General features: G+C 35.8%; 2 protein-coding genes and 1 long non-coding RNA gene across 4 annotated transcripts in view; 1 reads left to right on the plus strand and 2 right to left on the minus strand.

Moving 5' to 3' along the window:
* Positions 1–5,617: 5,617 nt before the first annotated feature.
* Positions 5,618–8,572, plus strand: LOC102225467 (hydroxycarboxylic acid receptor 2). Its single transcript, XM_005806463.2, has 3 exons — positions 5,618–5,825; positions 6,414–6,819; positions 7,823–8,572. Exons 1-3 carry the CDS (start codon positions 5,683–5,685, stop codon positions 8,309–8,311), a joined length of 1,038 nt encoding a protein of 345 aa, XP_005806520.1. The 5' UTR covers positions 5,618–5,682; the 3' UTR covers positions 8,312–8,572.
* Positions 8,573–12,614: 4,042 nt separating this feature from the next.
* Positions 12,615–13,976, minus strand: LOC111611353. Its single transcript, XR_002754010.1, has 3 exons — positions 13,896–13,976; positions 12,794–12,904; positions 12,615–12,716 (listed from the first exon to the last, which is right to left on the minus strand). It is a non-coding gene; the product is annotated as an uncharacterized LOC111611353 (long non-coding RNA).
* Positions 13,977–15,283: 1,307 nt separating this feature from the next.
* The window catches only part of msra (methionine sulfoxide reductase A), a 35,054-nt gene continuing 28,242 nt past the window's right edge, over positions 15,284–22,095 (minus strand). Inside the window, exon 6 of one of the 2 annotated variants that reach the window (XM_005806444.3) lies at positions 15,284–15,658. In XM_005806444.3, the coding sequence (XP_005806501.1) occupies positions 15,488–15,658 (171 nt within the window). In that variant the 3' untranslated portion in view covers positions 15,284–15,487. The remainder of the gene's footprint in view (positions 15,659–22,095) is intronic. The other variant, XM_005806442.3, reaches the window with a different exon arrangement.

Below are 22,095 nucleotides of genomic sequence, written 5' to 3' on the forward strand. Positions count from 1 at the left end.
AACAACAAAACTCTTGTCTTTCGCAGCAGCCATTGTGCGGTGCATACAGTAGTAAAACCAAGGCGCAGGAGCTCAGCTTAAGTTGCTAGGTAACAGAGGAACAGGCGGAACTTTGCTGGGGTTGCTAGGTAACGGGCTGGGCTTCACTGGCGTTGCTAAGTGGCAGGCAGTGCCTGCTGATTTCTGACATTACATTCTGGAGGTTTTTGAAACGGGTAATTTTCCAGAGACCAAAAAGTATCAACTTATTTTTAAATAAGTTATTTTTAAATAAGTTAATGAATTTCTACCGCTTCTAAAAGCAGAAGCGGTAGAAATTCAAATGGAAGTACAAAAATGTTCAAACTGTGAATTTTACATAATACATCCCCATTTAAAGATTAAGTTCTTCAATAGCAAAGATAAATCTACATATGAACACATATGTTACTCGCCTCGTTTGTTTCTCTGAGTACACATTTTTAGCAGGATTAATACATTTTAGATTAAAAAAGGAAATGCAAAAATGAATAAAAGACTTTAAAGTAAATTTATGAATAAATTTCAGTGTGCATAGCACCAAAAAGCAACAGAGCTGTTGACAGTATTGTGGTTTAAAAGTTAAAAAGCATAATTTGTGCTAGAAAAGCACAACAAAAGTCAAAACTTTCTAAAAGAAAAAAAGTCTTTCTAAATGCTTTCTCATTCTGTCAGGCTGCAGCTTCTCTTCTTCATCAAACACCGTTTAGGCCTGCAGAGAGGATCGCAGAAATCTAAGGGCAGGAAAACAGCAGCTATCATCTCTGCAAACCCCCCACATCCTGGACACAAATGGTTAAGACAGTTTACCTTCAGGTCGGCGCTACAGAAAAGTATTTGCAAGAACCAGAGACGTTTTCCTCCCCCAGGCTGTCGATCTGATTTGCACATATGCTGAGAAAAAACATAAGCATATTTGCACTGTAATTTTATTTAAAAAATGACAGCGAGTACATGTACATATTGTTCCTTTATACTTATCTTACATCAAATAAAGTAATATGTTTATACCTTATGTCTGTAGCTGTGAGTGCTTGAAAACTGAAGTTAAATTCCTTGCTTGTGTGAACAATTTTGGCCAATAAATTGATTGATCAATAGATATTTCCAGACCATCTGCACTCTGAGCTGAGATGCCCAATTCCCTCACTGAAATACAACTCAATTAGTTTGCTACTTTTTCTGTTTTGGAGATGTCTTCTCCAAGAAGCTGTGTGGTTTTTTTCAGCAGTGATATCTTACCTCACTCTGCAGCATTTACACACAGAGCCTTCGTGCAGTGAGAGTGTGGTGGACTCACCTCACTGCAGATTAGATATATCACCATCTGTGTTTTTCTGTGTATTTATTTCGAGTTTTCTGAGTCTCGGTGTTGTCATGTCCTCCCTTTGATTAGTTCCCAGGTGTGTCTCGTTCCCTGATTACCCCTTGTGTATTTAGTGTCACCTGTGTCTCTGCGTCTTTGTCGGGTCCTCGTCTATTGGCCTCAGTCAGTCGTGTCAGTTCAGTCATTTGCTCCGTTGCTACCTGTGTTGAGCCCTTGATTCCGCTCAGCAGTGCTGCTGGGGTTTTTTGACTTTTGGATTTCTGTTTGCCTATTTTAACATTAAATCATTATTTTCTTACACTTACCTGGGTCCTCAGCGTCTGCCTCACCACCATCCACCCCACTTCTTGACAAGATAAGTCTTTTATAAAAAAAAAAAAACTTATGTAGATTGATGAAGAGGAAAATCAAGAACAGCAGCAGTGTAATACTGTGAAGTTGTTGTATTGAGCAGGAAAAATGGGATATCACTGAAAATAGTAAAACAACTTGAATTTGTTGGCTAACTTTGAAGTGTAGCTAACCCCCCAAATCAACTTTTCTTTGCTGATAAACTGTCTAAATGTTTTTTTGTTTTTTTTGGAGGGGGGTTTAATGTTTATGTGTGAATTATGAAATTTTTGAGTTCATCTCAGTATTCATAGTTCCCACAACTCTGAGCCAGGCCATCTTGATAGGCAAATGTAGCCCAAAGCACAGATGGGTCATGACTTCCAGACCACTGCTGACCAATGTACAAGATAAATATTAATCAACAAAATGGCTGCTGTCGAGATTTTTGAGACAGATAATGGACTATGTGAATAAACTGTCTGTAATGTTTGTGAACTCGTTCTTTCGGTCTACTATCAATGGACTTGGAATTATTTTTCTTGCAAAGTGTCATAAGACAACATTTGTTGTGACTTGGCAGTAATGGATGATATGAACGTAGGTAGACCAGTAAAGTGAGAGACAGATAAAATTATTTAGAAAATGTGTATATTTTTCTATTACAAATAGATAAATTGCACATTTGGAGATTTTCTTTTGTATAGTAGAAAATCATTAGTAGTTCAGACTTTTCTCTTTTCTGAGGCAACAGATATAAAAAGGACACAAAGGGTTAAAGTGTTAACATTAACTGGTTCACACAGACCAGCTTCAACGTTTTCAGTTAGATAATCACTTTTCACATGGTTTCCCATCCTCTGTAAGAGCATTTTTCTTTTAGGTTACTTATCTATTGCATGTATCCTTTGAACCACTTCCCTTTGTCACTGTGGTAAAGTTTTCATGCAACTGGTAAAATGATGATTTCTTTTATAATTTGTTTTCTGGAAATGTTAATATTTTCCATCCACAGGGGCCGATAACTGGCTTTACCCATGACCAACTATTGTTGCCTCTGGCGTCACATTTGCCAGTGGGTGCAAGACAGAACATGCATACACTGTGTGTGTGTGTGTGTGTGTGTGTGTGTGTGTGTGCGTGTGAGATGTTGCAAAAGTAATGTAGCACTGGTTTTGTGCAATATTACCTCATGTCTAAAACATAGTGCAACAGAGCAGAATAATGAGGCAGCAGCAAAGGGAAGTTATAAGGTCAATGTGATGCTTTGCAGGAAGTAAAGTTTAGGTTGGAAATCATTAGCTCTGCATGTTTTACTGCAGGAGGTTAATTTAATGTTTTACTTCAATAGAACAATCCGTTTATAGTGTGATTTGTTTGCAATAAGTCAGTAAATGCTTTGGTTTAGGTTTTGAAATGAGCACTAAGATATTTGTTAATGTTGAATGAAGTCATTCTCTAAATGGTATCGTCTCACTAATGCATTTCTATTAGGTTGTTTTTGGTAAATACAGAAATTTCATAAAAACTGAAGGACAAAATAACTTGATTGTGTTATAAAATGGTCCAATGTGACTGGAAAATACATAATAATCCCAATTTAAAGAACTAGAGCACCTTTAAAAAGAGGAGTTGGCCAAGATTCTTCCAAAATATTGTAAAGGAAAGAATAATAATCTGGAAAACCACTGCTATTTTCTACTAAAGGTGAATTTATAACTTACTGAATTATAATTATTATAATAAAAAAAACTGAGACACATTTAAACTCTGTCATTCTGTTCTAATCTTTTTGACAACAAAATAAAAATCTTTTGCTTTTATTTCTACTTTTAATTGACCTTGAAATTTTGCTCACTTTCTATATGAAATATATTAAAGTGCTTGTTTCTAACAAGCAGTTTTATTTTATCTTGAAAAACAAAATGTTCATATTTTAGCTGCAAAACAATTTGTTGGCATCTGGACTGAGCCATACAAGAACAAATGCTTCTACCCTGTTTTTAGCCTAAATACATTATGTGGTTCACTTCCTGTTGCAGTAAAAGCTTTATAACCCAGATGAATTATAAATCCATTAGGATCAGCAGAGCAAGGACTTCTCTTCTGTCAGGCAGAATGCTGAATTTATTATTTGGTGTGAAAGGCAACATAAAACCTTAAGGTGCAATAGACCGGCGCAGACTTGGATGCAACATTTTGCTGCAGAGCAGAAGGCAGGTAAACTGAAGCTGCATTCACACCAGACCTGCTCAGTCCATTTTAATCAAACTCCAGTTTGTTTGTCTAGAAAGTTCGGTTTGTTTGGAGAGCTGTGAATGCGTAAAAGAGCAAACTAGGCTCAGTTGAAGTGAATTCTGATGCGGTTTGAATGCATATGTGAACGCCAAGCAAACTGGAGATCGCTCTGAAAGCAGGAAGTGAACTATATAGCCCAGGGCATTCTGGGTAAATATAATCAAAACAAATGCAGACTAAATAGTCACCTTTAGGATGCATTCACACCAGCCCTGTTTGGTCCAAATTCCACACCTGGGGAGGTGTGAACGCGTAGTCCAACTCTGAAAAAGTAAACTTTGGTCTGGCTGAGAACCTACATGTAGGTTTCAGTTCAATTAAAGTGAACTCTGGTGCAGTTCAAATCCATATGTGAACGCCAAGTGAACGGGAGACCGCTCCAAAAGCAGGAGTGGACCAAAGTGCAGGGCATTCTGGGTAAATAAACCCAAAACAAACGCGCTAGAGGAGGAATTAGCTCCTGGTCTTTCACTAAACCCAAAATCCCACAACCTTTAAAATCTGACACCACTCAATTTTTATTTGCATTTTGCAAAGAAGGAAGTTGTTCTCGGTGTCTTCTTCAGAGGTTTAGTAATTTTCGGAATATGACATTAACAATAAAAATTCATTTTAAAAGATACATTATTTAGAAAAATACTTTAGTCAGAAGTGGATCACTGCAAAAACACACCAAGTATTTTTGGTCTCGTTTCTAATGCAAATATTTTAGTACACTTTAAATTAAATAAAACTAACTTACACATAATTTTTCAGCAAAATACAGGATCTTGTTTTAAGTAACTCATTTCTTACTTTTGATGAAAAAGTGCTACTTACATTGGCAGATTATTTCACTTATAACAAGAAATCTTTCCCATGTTAAACAACAAATAATCTACTAACACAACAAGCATTTTTTTCATCAATAGTAAGAAATTCATTACTTAAAATAAGCTCCTATATCTACCTGGAAAGTTACTTATAAGTTAATTTTGTCTTATTTTAAGTGTAGTAATATATTTGCACTAGAAACTAAACCAAAAATACTTGGTAAGATTTTGTGTTTTTGCAGTGTACCCAAAGATTGGACTAAAATAAGAGCTCTGTTACTAATAGTTTTTTCCTTTTTGTGTCTTTTTAGGTCAAAAGCAGGATCTCGTCTCTCTTTGTTGTTTACCAGCAGACGTTTATGTAATATTTTCCTGGGAAACCATGATTTACTCAGTGATTCCTGATGAGAGAAATACTTCCACATGATGCTGCAACAGAGGAACTTTCAGGAATTTCACAGCTGAAATACAAATGGAACACTAAACAGTCAGGTTCCTCAGAACAAGGGCTAATTTTTGTTTCATTTTTCTCCTTAAAGAAAGGAGCTTTGACGCTTCTCAGTTAGTTGAGGCATTCTCTTTAACCACACCTCCAGATGAAACATTCGTCCTTCCTCTTTGAGGAATCATTGCAGCCTTGCCTGAAGAGAGAACACACACACTGAGTGTTTTCTCCTCCTCTCTGCGCTGCTTCTGATTTCTTTTGTTTGTTTGTTGTCTCTGTTTCCCTGGGATCTTTTGTCATGGATGGCAAAGGATTGTCTGGATTTCTCAATCACTGCAAGGATCCGTGAAAGGAACTGTTGAATTTGTTGTTTAAGAGGGAAGAGAGGAAAATCTGCAGTGACAGAAACGTGGCAGAGTGAAGAGAAAGGATTCAGTTTGAGATTCATCAAAATGTCTAATATTACCACTTCATCAAATGACACCTGCTATACACCGGATGCAGCCACTTACCAAGTCCTCTCCGGCTTGTTGACTGTGGAGTTCATTCTGGGACTTCCTCTCAACCTCTCGGTGCTCTACACCTTCATCTTCAGGTATCACTGATTTTCAGCTGCAAAGATGAAAATTTCACAGCAGAATTTTTCCTGACATTAAGGTAGATTTATGGTTAGATTATGAGGTTCAACTGTGGTAGCAAAAACTGTTGAGATGCATTTAAAATACAACATCTGCATAAAATATCAAACAACTTAACTTAAGTAAATGTAATTCACTGTTAAATTAGGTTGCATGTGCAAATACACACAAAAAGCTTTGATGTTTTATGTAAGATGTTTAAATGTCAAAGTGCAGTTTATAGAAATTGGACTGCATGTCCACATAGATGCCACCAGATTAAAGTGCTGCAACAGTGGAAACAGCTGTTCTAACTGCACGACAGGCCAACCACAGTCTAACTTTTTACAATGTAGTCACATAAATGAATTCAAGCGTTCTATGCAAATATAAAAAAATTATATAGCAGTCATTTTTCCTGACATGTGAAACTTTACCGTTGTTAATGCTGCAAAGAAACCAGAATAGTTTCAATCAATCATCTGCAAATGCAGAACCAAACGTTCTGAGCAGATCAATGTTCTGTTTCTCCTGACTAAATGTTCTGTGAACTGTTTCCTCTTCAGGTACAAATTCTGGAAGAATAACAGTGTGTTCCTCTTCAACATTGTGGTTGCTGATTTTTTGGTGGTGGCCTGTATTCCCGTTAAAATTCACCAATATCAGAACAATCTGAGGTACAGTGAGAATAATGCCGTTTGCCGTCTGATGCACTTCATGCTCTTCCTCAATCGAGGGGCCAGCATCGGCTTCCTCATCGTTCTGTCCCTGGACCGCTACTTCAGCGTCGTCCATCTTGGGAGGAGAAACTGTGTGAAGGTGTTTAAGAAGTCTCCACTGATCTCTGTGCTTATCTGGGTGTTCTTGGTGCCGCTCACCATACCCACGATGCTATCCTCCTTCGTTTGCTGCAACAGCCTCGGTCGAATTAAAACCACGACTCTAGAAGATTTTACGGACACTTTCAGAGAGGTAACATTCTGGCTTCACTAATTCATATCAATATTAAATGTATAGATATTTACCAATGATTCAATGATGAGAAATAATTTTACACAGTGTCTACAACCACATACTTGGCAATCATTCATAGACAGGCAGAGTTTGGTAGTAACTAGTTACACTTGAGTAAAGTTTTAGAAAAATTTACTTTTAGGAGAATTTTTATTAGTGGAAATATAAACATTTTCAGTTCATATTTTGTTTCTTCTGATTATGTAATTTTTAAATATTAAATGATTGATAATTTGATCAGTTGCTCAGTACTTGAGCAGACTTTTTACCAATTACTTTTTTACTTTTACTTGAGTAAAAACATGTTGAAGTAGTTTTACTCTTAAGAGTAACTTACTCTGGACACTCTGGACACTCTATATACGACACTGTATCACTGTGAAAACACTAAATAAAATCCCAGAGGAACCAGAACCAGCTGCCTACAGGAGTCTCTAAAGTATTAAAAAGATATATATATATATATATATATATATATATATATATATATATATATATATATATATATATATATATATATATATATATATATATATATATATATATAACAAGACTAAATAAAAAGATAAATCAGAAATTAAAAATAATGAAACACATTTGGAAAAATATTTAAATATCCCAGTACTGTAAAAAAATAATATATTGATTTAAGAGACAGGGTAGAAGCAAGACAAATGCAAGATGCAGCTTTTTAGCATACGGTGCTAAGTTGACCTGCAGCTATTTACATAAAGCCAGTCTCTCAGAGAAGCAACAATTCAGGGGATTAATTATTACCTACACGGGTAAATCTTTCCACTTCACCAACCGACAGTTCAGTTAGTCACATCAGTACATTTCTTTAGTAACCACCACTGATTTGTATTTTTCCACCAGTTTTAAAATAAAACCTGTAATATCAACTTAGTATTTACCACATAAAGCTCTGCTATCCTGAGTAATGAGCTCTTTTTATTTTTAGATCGTCTTCTTCTCTCAAATCATCATCCCCTTCATCATCCTCATTTACTGCACAACTTGCATCATCATTCGACTGAGGAGGAAATCGATTGGGGAAAAGGCCAAACTGAGGAGAGCCGTGTTCGCCGTCCTGTCTGTCGCCATCGTCTTCTCCATCTGCTTCCTGCCATGCATGGTGGCTCGGCTGGCGCTGCTGATCGTGAGGCTGAAAAACTGTCAGGTGCTGGAGGATGCGGTGGTCCAGGTGTACGACGCCCTCATGGTTTTGTCCTACGCCGACTGCTTGTTGGACCCACTGGTTTACTGCTTCTGCAACTCAGGCTTTAAGGTGGCTTACATCTCCACTTTCTTCCCACCATATCTGAGGAAGAGACTGCTGGAGTCTGCCTCGACCTCACCAATGGTCACAACTACAGGAGCTACAGCAACTACGACGACAACTGTAGTCCCAGGGACTAAACCGATATCATTGCAAATGATGGGAAAATGACTATCAGTCAATCTTTCTGGTTTAAATGTAGCTATCATAAAAACTTGGTTACTATTGCTCCACCCATAAAGATATATTCTCAGGAACAAAGCTTTAAAATATTCTTCCTTGAAAATGTTAGGATGGGTACATAGGATATAGAAAATATGTTACATTACATTTTTTGTATAAAATCATTCATAGAAAATGATATTTGAGTGTGATCAGCTCTGCCTATTTTGAGCTGTTTTATGATGTCCTGTCACTTTAAATCCAAAATAAGCTGTGGCCACGCCCCCCCAACTCAACGTTTACACTTGCCTGTGAAAATGACTGCAAACCAATGCACAATTATACAACTGTATGTCTTTGAAAAGCATAAGTGGAGCCTCCTGCACAACCAACAAGAATGTAACAAGTGGTTTCTGAATGATTACACAAGAACTAAACACTTGTCTCTTCACTGAGGTTGCTAGGTAACAGCAACCTCAGCAACCTGCTGATTTGTGACGTTGCATTCAGAAGGTTTTCGAAACAGTCAATTTTATAGACACCAAAACAAACATGAACTTATTGCCAAAAACATCTTTAATTAAAGTTGTTTTAATGTTTAAATTGCAGAAAAGTTAGTCTCAACAAACTAACCTGTAAATACCTGGAATGTAATATATAAATGTATTGTTTGTTTCTGAAAAGTTACCGGTAAGGTCATTGATTATGACCCACAACTTCCATTTAGAAAAATGGTTTGAGTCTCAGAAAGCTCATTTCTTTTTTCTGTGAATTTCAGAAACGTATCCTGTGTGCTTCAGGTTGGCAAATGGCAGACTTCAGGAATATAAACATTACATTTCACAAAATTACTTTGTTAATTTCAGGAAAGTAACTTCCTGGTAGTAACTTCTTAGTTACAGATAAAAAAACCCATAAGTTCCAAATAGGGAACATTTAAGTTCCAGGAAAGCAAATTGCAAGAAACTGCAGGAAAAAGTAACTTGGGACTTTCAGAAAAGTACCAGCATCCATCACGATGGGAACCTTTAGGATCAAGGAACTTAAAGCAAATTCTTTAACTTCCAGTGAATCAGAGCTTCTCAGTTCCAGTCCTCAGGTCCCCCCGCTCTGCATGTTTTAGATGTGCCTCTATTCCAGAACAGCTGATTCAAATGATTGCATGACCTCGTCTGCAACCATCAAGTACTGCAGAAAGCTCTTAATAATCCACAGATTAAATCCAGGTGTTTGGCAGAAGGGAAACCTCTAAACCAGACGAGTCAGCAGGCGTGAGGAAACACTGCAGTAAATTAATATGCAAGTTTTAGGAAGGTGATCTGTGAATTGTAGAAAAGTAACATCCATTTCAGAGAGCAACCTGTTTCAGGAACCTAAATGTAAAAACTTTTAAATTACGAGGATTAACAGTTAAAGTCTCAGAAAAACAATATTTTAGTTTTCTGAAAGCAACTTGTAAGTTTCTGTTAATATATATAAAAAAAACGTCTGTAAGCTCCAGGAGAGCAAACTGAGAGTTTCAGAAAAAGAACCTTTACTTTTTTCAATGAACTTGTTAAAGTAACATCAATTTTGAGGAAATAATGACAGTAACTTTGTAGATACAGATAAAGAATCTCAAGTTTTACAAATGTAACCTGTGAATTGTAGAGAAGTACTTATGTGTGTCAGGATAGTAACCTTTACTTCCAGGAACTTAAGCCTTATTTTTACATTTTGGGAAAGTAGCCTTTAAGTTTCAAAAAATAACGTATTAACTTCAAAAAAACAACACGTAAGATCCAGTAGACTCCCTAGTTATTATTAGGAAAGTTTCAAGAGATAAACCTGCTTGTTGTGCAATAATAACCTTTTCGATTTTTAAGTTTTAAAGTCTACATTTTGTTTTACTTGTTAAGCTCCTGACTTGTTTTCCAGCTCTTCCTGTAAGGTGTGTATAATCCTGTGATGTTTGTTCCCACCACTGTGGCTGTTTAGAGACGTTTGAGTCGTGTTTAAACCCATCTCGTCATTTTTTCCTCCTTTCATTTGGTTAAAAAAATATACATTTTTATGTTCAAATAATATAGTGTTTGATGTAAATATTTATATATTAAAGCACTTATATATTTATTTAAATTTATTCCAAACCAGGAGTGAAAGAGTTGAGATTATTTATGTATATTTTGCAGGTTAATAAAAAAAGAGCCCAGCTCAGTGTTTACAACTTTTTCTCTTTTCTTTTTAGCGTTATAAATGTTATAAATGTTATTTTGTCTCCAGTTTTAACCTTTGTCATCACTTTATTTGACTCTTCATGTTGTTGAATCTGTTTCATGGGCTACAAAAATGTCAAATAAAACTTTTTATGCTTTACTGTAACAATTCAAGTGACGTTGTTTATCCGAATTGGATTATTTATGGTCTGTGATGCTGACTGAAGATCTTTGTATAAGGCTGCTGTAAATACAACCCACTCAGGAAGGAGTCTGGGAGTTTTCTCATTCATTCTCTCCAAACCATCCTAATGAAGCCTTCCCTGCAACGTCCAAATATTGACATTACTTCTATCTCTTGAGGCTCAAATTTCCACTTTTTTGCAAGCAATTGCAGAAGCTTGTTTAGATTGTATTAGCTGCAATTACACATTCACTGAAAACAGTGAAGGTGTGGACACTTTTGCACTGTGTAGTGTTGCAAGAGTAAATGTGGAGGTGGCTGCTAAGCTGGAGGCCACAGGTTTAAGCAGGAAAATATCTGCAAACCATCAACAACTCAGAGAAAACATCACAAAAACACAGATCGGCGTTGCGTTGGTGCTTCTGACATATTTTGAAATGGGCTTCTCTCTCTGACCACCCAAGCAAGAAAAAAGTTGTGTGGGATTTAGGTGTTGAAATACAGATGGAAAGTAAGTTTTAGACGTTCTAAGTCTAAATTCTGACCCTAAAGGTTTGGCTCCAAAATGAGAAATCAGGATCTCACCTGTAAATCTCAACAGGCTGTTTTTTCCCTAATGACTGTTGCACGTTGGTTTTGCTGCTTTGCAAACTTCACTGTAAACTGCTACACTGCTGCCCTCTAGTGGTAAGAAAACAAACTTTCAGATTCAGAAGAAAAGTGTAAAGAGAATTTAAATAAATTAGAATAACACAAAAAGGTTCATCTTTTCAGAAACTTGATTCAAAAAGTGAAACTAATATAAAATAGAAACCAGATATTTACATAAATTGAATAAAAATACATAACAGTCTGACTCTAAATCAGACCAAACTTCTCCTTTTATGCCGAAGTCAATTATCTTTGCTAAAAAACATAATAATATCAGAATATTGTTTTATTAACAGAAATTCAGATGATTTCAACTCTATTTGGTAGATTTGAACTTTAAAGTGTATGGTTTGGAGTAATGTTTTGGGCATCATATTTGTTTTGTTTTTTTTCGGAACGACTTTCCTGATTTAATATGTAGAAGGGAAAACAAATAACTCAGAAACCTTGAAAGACACAGCAGGACGAGCCATGAAAAAGTATTACACAGTGAATGAAAGTTAACTAACACAATAAAGAGTAAAAATGCCTTTTATGGAAAGTGCACTGTGATAAATCGGCTCATTACACCTGATCTGAATTGACCAGAGAACTTTTGTACAAATGAGAGATTTGATCTGAATATTATGAATGTTTTGAAAATGCGATTTATAGAAGCAGAGCTGAAGAGTGACAAACAGCAAAAACAGGTGAAATCTTCTCTGATAAATATTTTCTGGGTCAAAGGAAAAGGTTTATTTCTGTGTTATTGCTTTTGAAACATGCTCATACTGTACACTCACCGCCAGGTGGCAGCAGAGGCCAGCGTTTAAACCGGGGATCAATTCAAATTCAGCATTCCTGGCATTTTATAAGCTTACAGACTAAATGAGGATAGCAACGTTATTTGTCAGCTCATTTAAAACGTGATCTTAATAATAATAATAATAATAATAATAATAATAATAATAATAATAATAATAATAATAATAATAATAATAATAATAATAATAATAATAATGTTGCTTCCCCTTTTGAGACAAAGTTTGGTTTTGGAATATTTGAACACCCAGAATCATTAGCTTGCAACAAAACTCTAGATTGTATGTGGAGAAAACAACTCAGATACCAATGAAGATAATATTATAAAATAGTTTTATTTTCTCTAAACATCAGAGTTAGTGTTTTATGTATAGGGTACATTTTAGGGGGATTTTTTTTACTTTCTTTTAAGAATTCAGTAATCTTATTGTTCTTCTATAGTTTTATAAAGTAAATAGATTCTCTTACCTGAGCTGTTGATCTCTGCAGCTCCTCCAGAGTCACTTTGGGATCTCAGATGATGGAAGACTTTGTCTCATGTTCCTCCCATCGATCAAAAAGTTCTAGTTATAAGTGGAATGACCTGCCAGTGGAACAGTATATTTATCATTAGTTAGTGTTTTTTCCATTGATATATTATGTCAATATTCCTATACTCACAGGAATATTTATGAAGGTCAAAACATTGGGAGCTGCTACAAACCCGGCTGGGTGAGGAAGATCTTGTCACCAGTCAGAGTGAAGAAGAAAACCAAGCTGACCGCTGAAAATCTGCAAAAAGAGAGGCATCTTATGATCACTAAGGCGTAATAACATCTTTTATTTGTGTGGCCAATAACTGTAGAGGGCGCTACATACTAAGTAACAAAACTGTTGTATTGTACATTTAAAGGGACAGTAAGAGGTAAAATCTCCTCTTTTTTAGCTTAACTTCATGTTTTAATGCTGTTCTGTAATCAAAACAGCATTGCAGGATTTCTCATGCATGTTTGAGAAATCCTTTAATCTCCATGGCAACAATTCACCCTTGCAAAACACCTGGGTGGACCTAGCCCCGCCTTCGAGTCGCAGCTCCTCCTCAGAGCTGCAGTTTACCAGCTTCGTGCTCACAGAGCAGCTCTCCTCCACTCAGCTCCTTCAGACTAGCCAGCAGCAATTAGCAAACACCTGCTGGAACTGAGCTCATTATACGAGCTACTTCTCAGTAACATTGGTAAAAAATATTGTCAAAGGGTTAATAGAGGAGCCATGTTGTAATGACTTCCTGTAGACAGTTTCAGAAAAAGCGTTAAATTACAAGGACAAATTTCTTTCAAGTGATATTTGATACATATAACATTTAGCTATCAATTAAAGGTAATTTAGATATTTTATTATGCTATAAAACTGCCTATAAAACACATAACACTTCCCCTTTAACCTTTTGAGGTCGACGCCCGCCCTGTGGCGGGCATGACGTCATGTTTCTGTGTGTGTTTTTTGCTCCAATGTGATAATAAATTTTGTCAAAATGAAACAAACACTGTAAAATCACAAAGTTTAGGATGTTCTGAAAATAATGATACCAAACAAGGTAAGGTAAATAGTTTTTATGGTGAAAATATAAGGGTAAATTCAAAATTAGACCAAAACGGCCATTTAGACGCTCTTCTGGTCTAAATTACTGAGAATTAAATGAGACGTAAAAGTTTTTGACATGAGGAAATGATTTCAAATTTGATTTTAAATGGCAGAGTTGCTTAATATTGCTGATAATACCCACTTTATTCCAAAAATAGTGCTCCAGATCAGCTTCCAAGAGCCAGCGAAGCTGCAGTCCAAGCCAGCAGAGATCCAAGGCGGCGCTCTGCCATCTCCAAAGAGACTCATCTCTTCCTTGGTTTGCTGTGTGATGTCGGTGCCAGGCTTCGGAGGGGCTGGCGCCCAATATTTTCTCCTCCTGCTAGGGTGTATGTGAGTTTGCATCCAAACACACACGTGTGCATGTAGTGTGGAGAAACACATGCTTGGAGATTAACAGTGATGACAGATGAGGCCTGGACCGGAACATGGCTTCGGGCAAAGATCAGAGGAAAGAGGTCATTTCACAACACAACATGCACACAAAACAGTACAGAGCAAACGCACTGCGGAACTATTTATAGTAAATCATCTGATCTAACATTTCTGATACTGTTCACCCAGTTTTTATATATAGATGGGCAATTTCAACGTGCATAGAGAGGATATTTAGTTTAGCACAAACAGAGGTGGGTAGAGTAGCCAAAAATTTTACTCCAGTAAAAAAGTATTTGATAAAAAGTTTCCTCTAGTACTGAGAAACTGATCAAATTTTAATATTTAAAAATAATGTCATCAGATGGACCAAAATCTAAAGTTAAGTGGAAATTTTAATATTTTAAGGACAAAAATGACAATAATTCATACAAGTAACTAAAAAATAACAAAACCAAAAGAAAAATTTCCCAAATCAGTTTCTTTCAATAAAACAAACTTCTGAAACTTTAACAAAACCTGCAGGTCTGAGTCTGAGTCTGGTAAATTTCTGGTTAAAACATGTTTGTTTTTCATTCAGTGGGTAGAAAATCCAGAAATTTTACTCAAGTAAGAGTAGAAATACTTTATAATGAAGTTACTCAAGTAAAAGTAAAATGTACAACCTAGTAAAAATATTCCTGAAATACTTCCCCCCCTAAAAAGTTACTCCAGTAAAATCAAAGGAGTAAAGGTAAATAGCTGCTAATAAACTAAAACCTTTTATAAAAGTACAAAACCAACAACTTCCAATTTAATTTATTCTCATCAATCATTCACCCTGTCAGGAAACATTTTGTTTCATCTTTAAACAAATTATTAGTGGAAATTTTGTATATTAATGGATTTTTTTAGTTGAGTATATCTAAACTATTCGAGAAAAAAAAAAAGCTGTTCATTGAAGGATTTTGTCAAAGTGCTAAGATCTTAGCACTTTGTTGGTTTCATGAATAAACCTGTACCGAATGGAATGGGGTCGGCATTATTTGAGCAAAAAACAATTTAAACAAAGCAGGAAAGTTTAGTGTAAGAAAAAACTCAACATATCTAATTTCAGAGGTTGGTTTATTCAAAACAAAATGCATCTCTCCTATTATTCTATAAACAACTTTAATTTAAAACAACTCATTAAACAGATTATAAAAATAATCCCAGCAAAAAAAATAAGATATTTCACAATTTTTTTCAAAAAGAATTCAGTCTTACAGATGTACAAAGCAGGAAGTTAAAAATCATGTATGATAAGAAGCTGAACAACATTATTTGGATTTGTTTGATGTTGGCTGTTCTTTGGGTATTTTATAGATGGGTGAGGATTTCTCAGGACTTTTTGCCGAGTCCGATTGGACAGGTGACTCCTGTCCCGCCCAGGCCGCAGTATCCATGTGGGTTTTTGCTCAGGTACTGCTGGTGGTAATCCTCAGCGTAATAAAACGGTTTGGCTTCAGTGATTTCTGTTGTAATTGAACCAAAACCTTCCTCTGCAAGAACCTGCATGAAGCAGAAGAAAACACAACAAAAAATAGTTTAAAAATCAGGCCATAAATATTAAAATTAAAGACTCCAGATTAAAATTAAGACTCCAGATTTTCTTTAAAGGATATACTTACTAAAAACATAGATCAGAAGGTGAGCCAGAGTCAGTAAATCATTAAAACTTTGTTCTTTTCATGTTTCTTTTCTTGCAGGTGTGACTTGTTTTAATTGTTAGTGTAAACATATACTGTAAATTACACTACTTTTAGCTACATATTGGAATTTGTCATAAATTATATGTCATGTATGATGTTATCCACGTTAATTGTAATTTTTTTAATCATCAACCTGCTAGAGAGGAGATGAAAATTAGCCTCTTGGATGCCAATGTTGATTAATATATATTTTCCTCTTTATAAAAATGAATAAATTCAAACTCAAAACATTTAAAAGCAAAAATATGAATTTTAAAATGAACCCTAAAACATTTTGTGTCAACAAAGCAAATCTCTTTTTAAGTCGGATTATTGAAACTTTTTGAAAGGACAGAATACAAGCAAAATGATTGAATCAATATATAAAATCTAAGTAGTTTTTCCCTCAAGGTTTTCATGAATAAAAGCAAACTGAAAGCATAACTATTGATGATAATCATACAGATGGATTTTAACTAAAGAAATAATGTTTATTTGTATGAATATTTACACAGATGCCTTGCAAAAGTATTCATGCCACTTGTACATTTTTACATTCTGCTGTTTTACAGGAAGATTTTGTGTTTTAATTCAAGTCCAACACAAAGTAGAGCGTATAAATGAAAATTTCCAAAATTATTTACAAATACAAACAGAAAATACTGAGTTAGGGGTGGATTAAATTAACTAAAACATACTGAAATTATAGATAAATGTCTTTTTGTGTTTATGAATCTATTTATTAGCCTTTCAAACTGATGAAAAATAGATTTTGTTCACACAAGGAGTTTACGTCAGCTGTCAGCAAATTATGGCAGACCGACTTCCTCCTGGCGGCTACGCTACGTTAGCCTGCAAAATGACGCCGCAAAAGTTGGGATAAAACGCCAACGTCAGTTCTTCAACATTTTGAACAGCAACATTGTTGTTTGAAGTCGCATTGAAAACAGCAACTTCTGTTGATTATGCATTAAAAAAATGATTATATTGTGTATTCATAACCACAATATAATATTCGTTTAATTCTGCTCCCAAAATTTAACAAAAGCATGAAAAAACTAAAACTACAATCATAGCTAATAAACACCAAAACAAAACCATGTTTAACTAATAACCACTAAACGCACTCTAAAAACTAACTAAAAGAAACTGAATTAGACAAACAAAATGTCACAGTGAAATAAAACAAAACTATAATGAAAAACCCAAAACTACTGGGTTAATAATGTTTTCATTTACATAATGAAGACAGTATTAAGATAAAAAAGAGGGGTTGTTTCTCATGTTCTGATGGTCTAAATCCAACAAATGAAGCTTTAATTAGACATAAAACAATTAAAAATGGACAAAATGTTGCTAAAATCTGCTGCTGAAAAAACTTGATAATTTAAACCATAAACTTTCTTATATTCTCAAATAAAACTTTCTTTTTGTCCTGTCCTGGGTTCTGTCTTTAACGCTGTTTGTGTGTCTGCATTAAATCAAATTTACCTGAAGAATCATTAACCTTTAAGCTGAACTAATCCCATCAACACCTCATCCTGCCAAGCAGCATCTTATACGTCTGAAGTGTAGAAAAACAGACTTACACAATCGCTGTATCGGTCGGTAATGACACCTTCTCCGGCTTGTTATAAAAATTACTCAACCAGATGGTGTGTGGGTAATTTAAAAGACAAAGAGAGACAGTGCGCATAAAAACACACGCACACACACGCAGACGGTGATGAAAGTTTAATCTGCGATGGAAAAGGCTGCCGTGTTTTTAGCTGGGAGGTTTACAGCTCAGCTTTTTGTTTGATCATCTCATGGATGGTAGAGGAGATAAATATGGTTTGACATTTATTTGCTTAGGCTTTTATTTGCAAAGCTGCTCCTATTTCTTCTCGACTTGACAGCAGCAAACCCAAAACTCTGAGTTCATTAAGTTTACGGTTATTATCCTGTTGGTCAACAATCATCCGGGCTGATTCTGAAGCTCGGTCCGAGATCAGCGATTCATTTTCATCAAATGAAGAAGACGAAGGCGCTCCGGTTTTACTCAGTAAAAATTTTATGTGAATGTAACGACAGTCTGGGCATCCAGGTTAATTATTTAGAGGTTGGCGCTTCGTTTGATTTAGAGGAGGTACTCAACTGGAAACAAACTGCGTGCTATAATTCAGAGCTTGATTATACGCTCCATATCCTGTCATTATGTGCTGTGTGTGGCTATCTGTTCAGAAAAGGTTAATAAACGGTGTAATAAATCATCTTTAATATATTTTATAGGTTAATTAAAGCGCTCGGATGCGCTAAAAATAATTTTATTTGAAAAGAAAGGTGGGAATCAGCTTGGGAACGTTGCCTCGAATGACAAATAAAATGGATCATTTCATGAAAATATGTATTAAAATTGTTTTTATAACAGATACAAGCAGCAAAATAATGAAAAAGCTACGGTAAGATTTAATATTTACATTTTTGTGTGGATTTATTTGTGTTTTTAATGAAATGGTAAAGTGGAGGTGGAGGGTAACGAACAAAAACCAAGCAAAAGCAATTCAAATTTCATGGAGAGCAGATGTAATGATGCTTCTCCCTGTATGGAAGTTAATTACTTAAATTAATGAGTCAATTAATAAAATGAATTATTTTATTACAAAATTATATAAAAAACATGTTCATGCAAATGAAAAAAGCTTAGCAACAAACAACAAACCACTTTTAGTTGCTATATTGGTTCCAAATGTTGCAATTCCAGCTGCAGCGGTTTGCTTTCACGCTGCACCGTCTCAGACTAATTACAAAACCTGTTCCACTCCCTACCTGTGGGGGCACTGTACCAAGGACTACCAAAGGAAATGGAAGTAAAATCTCAGAAGAAGACACTGAGCACAACTTCATTCTTCATAAAATATAAATAAAATGGAGTGGTGTCAGATTTTTAGTAGTTGTAAGATTTATCTCTTGTCTTAATTTGACTAAAAACCTCGGTCTGGGTTCGGTTAAAGTGAACTCTGGTGCGGTTCGAATGCGTACGTGAACACCAAGTCGACTGGAGACGACTCCAATAGCAGAAAGCAAACTACAGCACAGGGCATTCTGGGTACATAAAACCAAAATAAACATGCTAGCTTAGCGCTAGCATGAGAAATGACTCGTGGTCTTTAGCCAAAGACAAAGCAAAATCCTAAAGCTTCTAAAGTCTGACGCCACTCCATTTTTGATTAAACATTTAATGAAGAAGGAAGTAGAGCACCTGTCTTCTTCAAAAGTTTCTGTGTCGTTTCCTTCAGTGGTTCCTGGTGCAGCGCCCCCACAGGCGAGGAGGGGAACAGGTTTTTGAGACAGTGCAGCGTGATAGAGAATCGCAGCAGTTGGAAATGTAACAAATATTACTATTTTTGTCCCAAATCAAACCTAGTCTACCGGTCTATCATGTGTGAAAACAATTTACAAATCTACTTGTTGCACAAAATCCACAGGCCGCAGACTTGCAACCTGGATATTTATATACTTTATATATGGTCATGACTTCATGAAAGAAGTCGTCCAAGCACTGATTAGCAACGTCATGCATGAAGTAAAAACTTTACAATTCACTACAACAGGGGAATTTTCTCTGAAAGAGAAAAGTTACTTCTGTTGTGGATTTAATGCACTAAAATCAGAGAGGAAAAATCCAATATGAATAAATTCTCTAAAAACTAAAAAACAAACAAACAATGTTTTAAAGCTCAATTCATAACAGCTTTAACGTTAAACCCTTGTGACGCACTTCACATTTCAAAGGTCAGTCCTTTAGGGAAATAGCAGTTCTTTTGTTTTAGCGCAAAAACAATCACACTAAAAGTGTCCTCAGTAATTTCACACATTGGTGGCTCTAATACGTAGAGAGAGGTAATTATTTGAAAACCATTGTAGCTTAATTGACGTCAGCACTTGGAGACTGTTAGCAAAGAAATCAGCAAACAAGCCCAGAGGGTCTGTGAGGCTTTAGAAGCAGGAGACAGGAAAAGAGTTGAGCTCAGCTTTCAGTCTGATTCATCACTTCCTGTGAAGCTCTAATGGACTCAATCTATGGTTACACATATGTAGGGAAGATATACTGCAGATGCAACACAGCAGCTACAATGGGATGCTGTTAGGTCATCAACTACAGTTAAAAACAGCTGGAAAGTTTTGATGACAAAGAAAAAAAACACATTTCCGTGTATTTTCAAACATCAAGGAAAACAATTTATTACAGTATTAATATGCATGTTGCTGTTTACATCCGGATATTTTGAACACCGATGCTGGAAGACAAAAAGACGATTGTTTACGTAGCCGAACAATCCTGTCAATGTTTTTTTTCTTTTCATTTTTTTTATTTATATTTGACGTGTGTATGGAAATGTTAAATGTTTGTTATGATAGATTTTTATGGGAGGGTAAAAGTTTATTATTTGTGACTAAAAGTGGAATAAAATCATCTAAAATCTGCATTTAAAACTGAAAACAATCTCTGGTTGGTTCATCCGCAGCAGCTGCAGCTCTGCACGTCGACCCAAGTTCAAAAGATTTGTGTGAAATAGGGTTGGACAATATTGACTTAAAACTATATTTTGATATTTTATGGCTTTATTGTGATATTGTAAAAAAAACAACACTATTTATTACTTATTTTTTAGGTAACACATTTATAGCGCCATAAACAAAAATAAAACTTGAAAAAACATTCTCATTGTATCAATAAACTGCAAAGTATTTACATTTAATAAAATTTACTGATCTTTATTGATGCTCTGGTGGAATAAACAACGGAGAAAATAGCAAATATAACATTTTAGATCATACTGTCACTTTATTTTTTTATTTATAGTGACAATAAATCAAAGAAATTCTTCATGATAAATGACAAATGTGCATTTTTAATGTGAAATCAAATTCCTTATTTTCCAGAACTACAAAAAAAAATCTTTTAAGGGTTAATTTAAGACTGAACTGGCAGGAAATATGGCTGCTGTCCTGTTTACACCAGTTCTGCATGTGAAGCTCAAAGCGGCAGCGTACCCTGCTGTGGTGGCATCTTTATTGTCCCTCCTTCCTCTCAATGTTTTCAAAGCATTTGCTTGTGCTGGAGCCTGATGCTGTGTTAGCTGCGTGCCATAAATCCATAATTCACATCCATTAATTTGCATGTCAGAGAGGTAGATTGCTCATTTGGTATGCAAATACCTCCAACTGCTCCGGTAAAGCAGGAAAACGTGAACAACGCTGATAAGCGGCCGGAAGGAATGGAAAAAAGAAAAGAAAACAGAGGCTAGGTGAAGGCAGTAGAGAGGGAATCTGTGCACAAAGAGGCAGAGGGAATAAAAGCTGCAGTTTTTGTTTAGAAGTGGATATAAGAATGGAAAGAAAATGGATCAGCCAGTAAAGATACCAGAACAATGAAAACACCCCGCTTTCAGGAGCCGTGCCTGCACCCACGGGCCGAGCACACATTATTACATCAAGCAACAATACACACACACACACACACACAGTTTACCACTACCTGCCATTTTAGACGCAGTGCACACCCTAATGATGGGTAGGGGGCGAGAAAAGAAAAGGGAGGCTCCTTTCATGCTGCAGACAACCAGCAGCCTGCAAGGTAATTTTCTGCAGCGTTATTGTGCCTTACACACACACACACACACACACCAAATTACCCAATCACGTTCTGTGTGAACAATACAATCAAGGCAGCCAGCGAAGTGAACATGGTCAATACCGTGACACCAAATGAACCCGTCTGTTTTCCTTCTGTGGTTCTTTTTTTTTTTTTGAAGTTTCACATCTCTGGTTTAAACTTTTATTTCACCCTTCTCTGCTCCTCCATCTACATTTTTCACGGCAGCCGAGTAAAAAAGGGAATAAAAGAGCATTTAGCTTTGTATTTAACCGAGCTTTTCAGAAATTCAGGTCAGCGCCTGATCTGCAAGACTTCGACACAGTCTGGCTTTTCAGAAATAACGGATTGGGTGGCTGGATACAAAGACTTTAAAGAGATTTTTTGGAGCACAAATTTATAAATATTTGAAGGCATGTGGCGAAAAGAAGAGAAGAATTTACATAAATGGCAGCTTTAGGCCCTTCATCATCAACCGGACTTTGTTCTGGTGCAAACAATAAAAATTATGCATCATCAGAACAAACCCAAAGTGTGAGTATGAGAGTGTGTTCGTTACTTTTGCAACTGAAGCGATTTTTGAGTAGGACAGATTTAATGCCCAGATGGTTTGGCACGGA

The sequence above is a fragment of the Xiphophorus maculatus genome, chromosome 15 (genome assembly GCF_002775205.1).
Source record: "Xiphophorus maculatus strain JP 163 A chromosome 15, X_maculatus-5.0-male, whole genome shotgun sequence".
Classification (NCBI taxonomy): domain Eukaryota; kingdom Metazoa; phylum Chordata; class Actinopteri; order Cyprinodontiformes; family Poeciliidae; genus Xiphophorus; species Xiphophorus maculatus.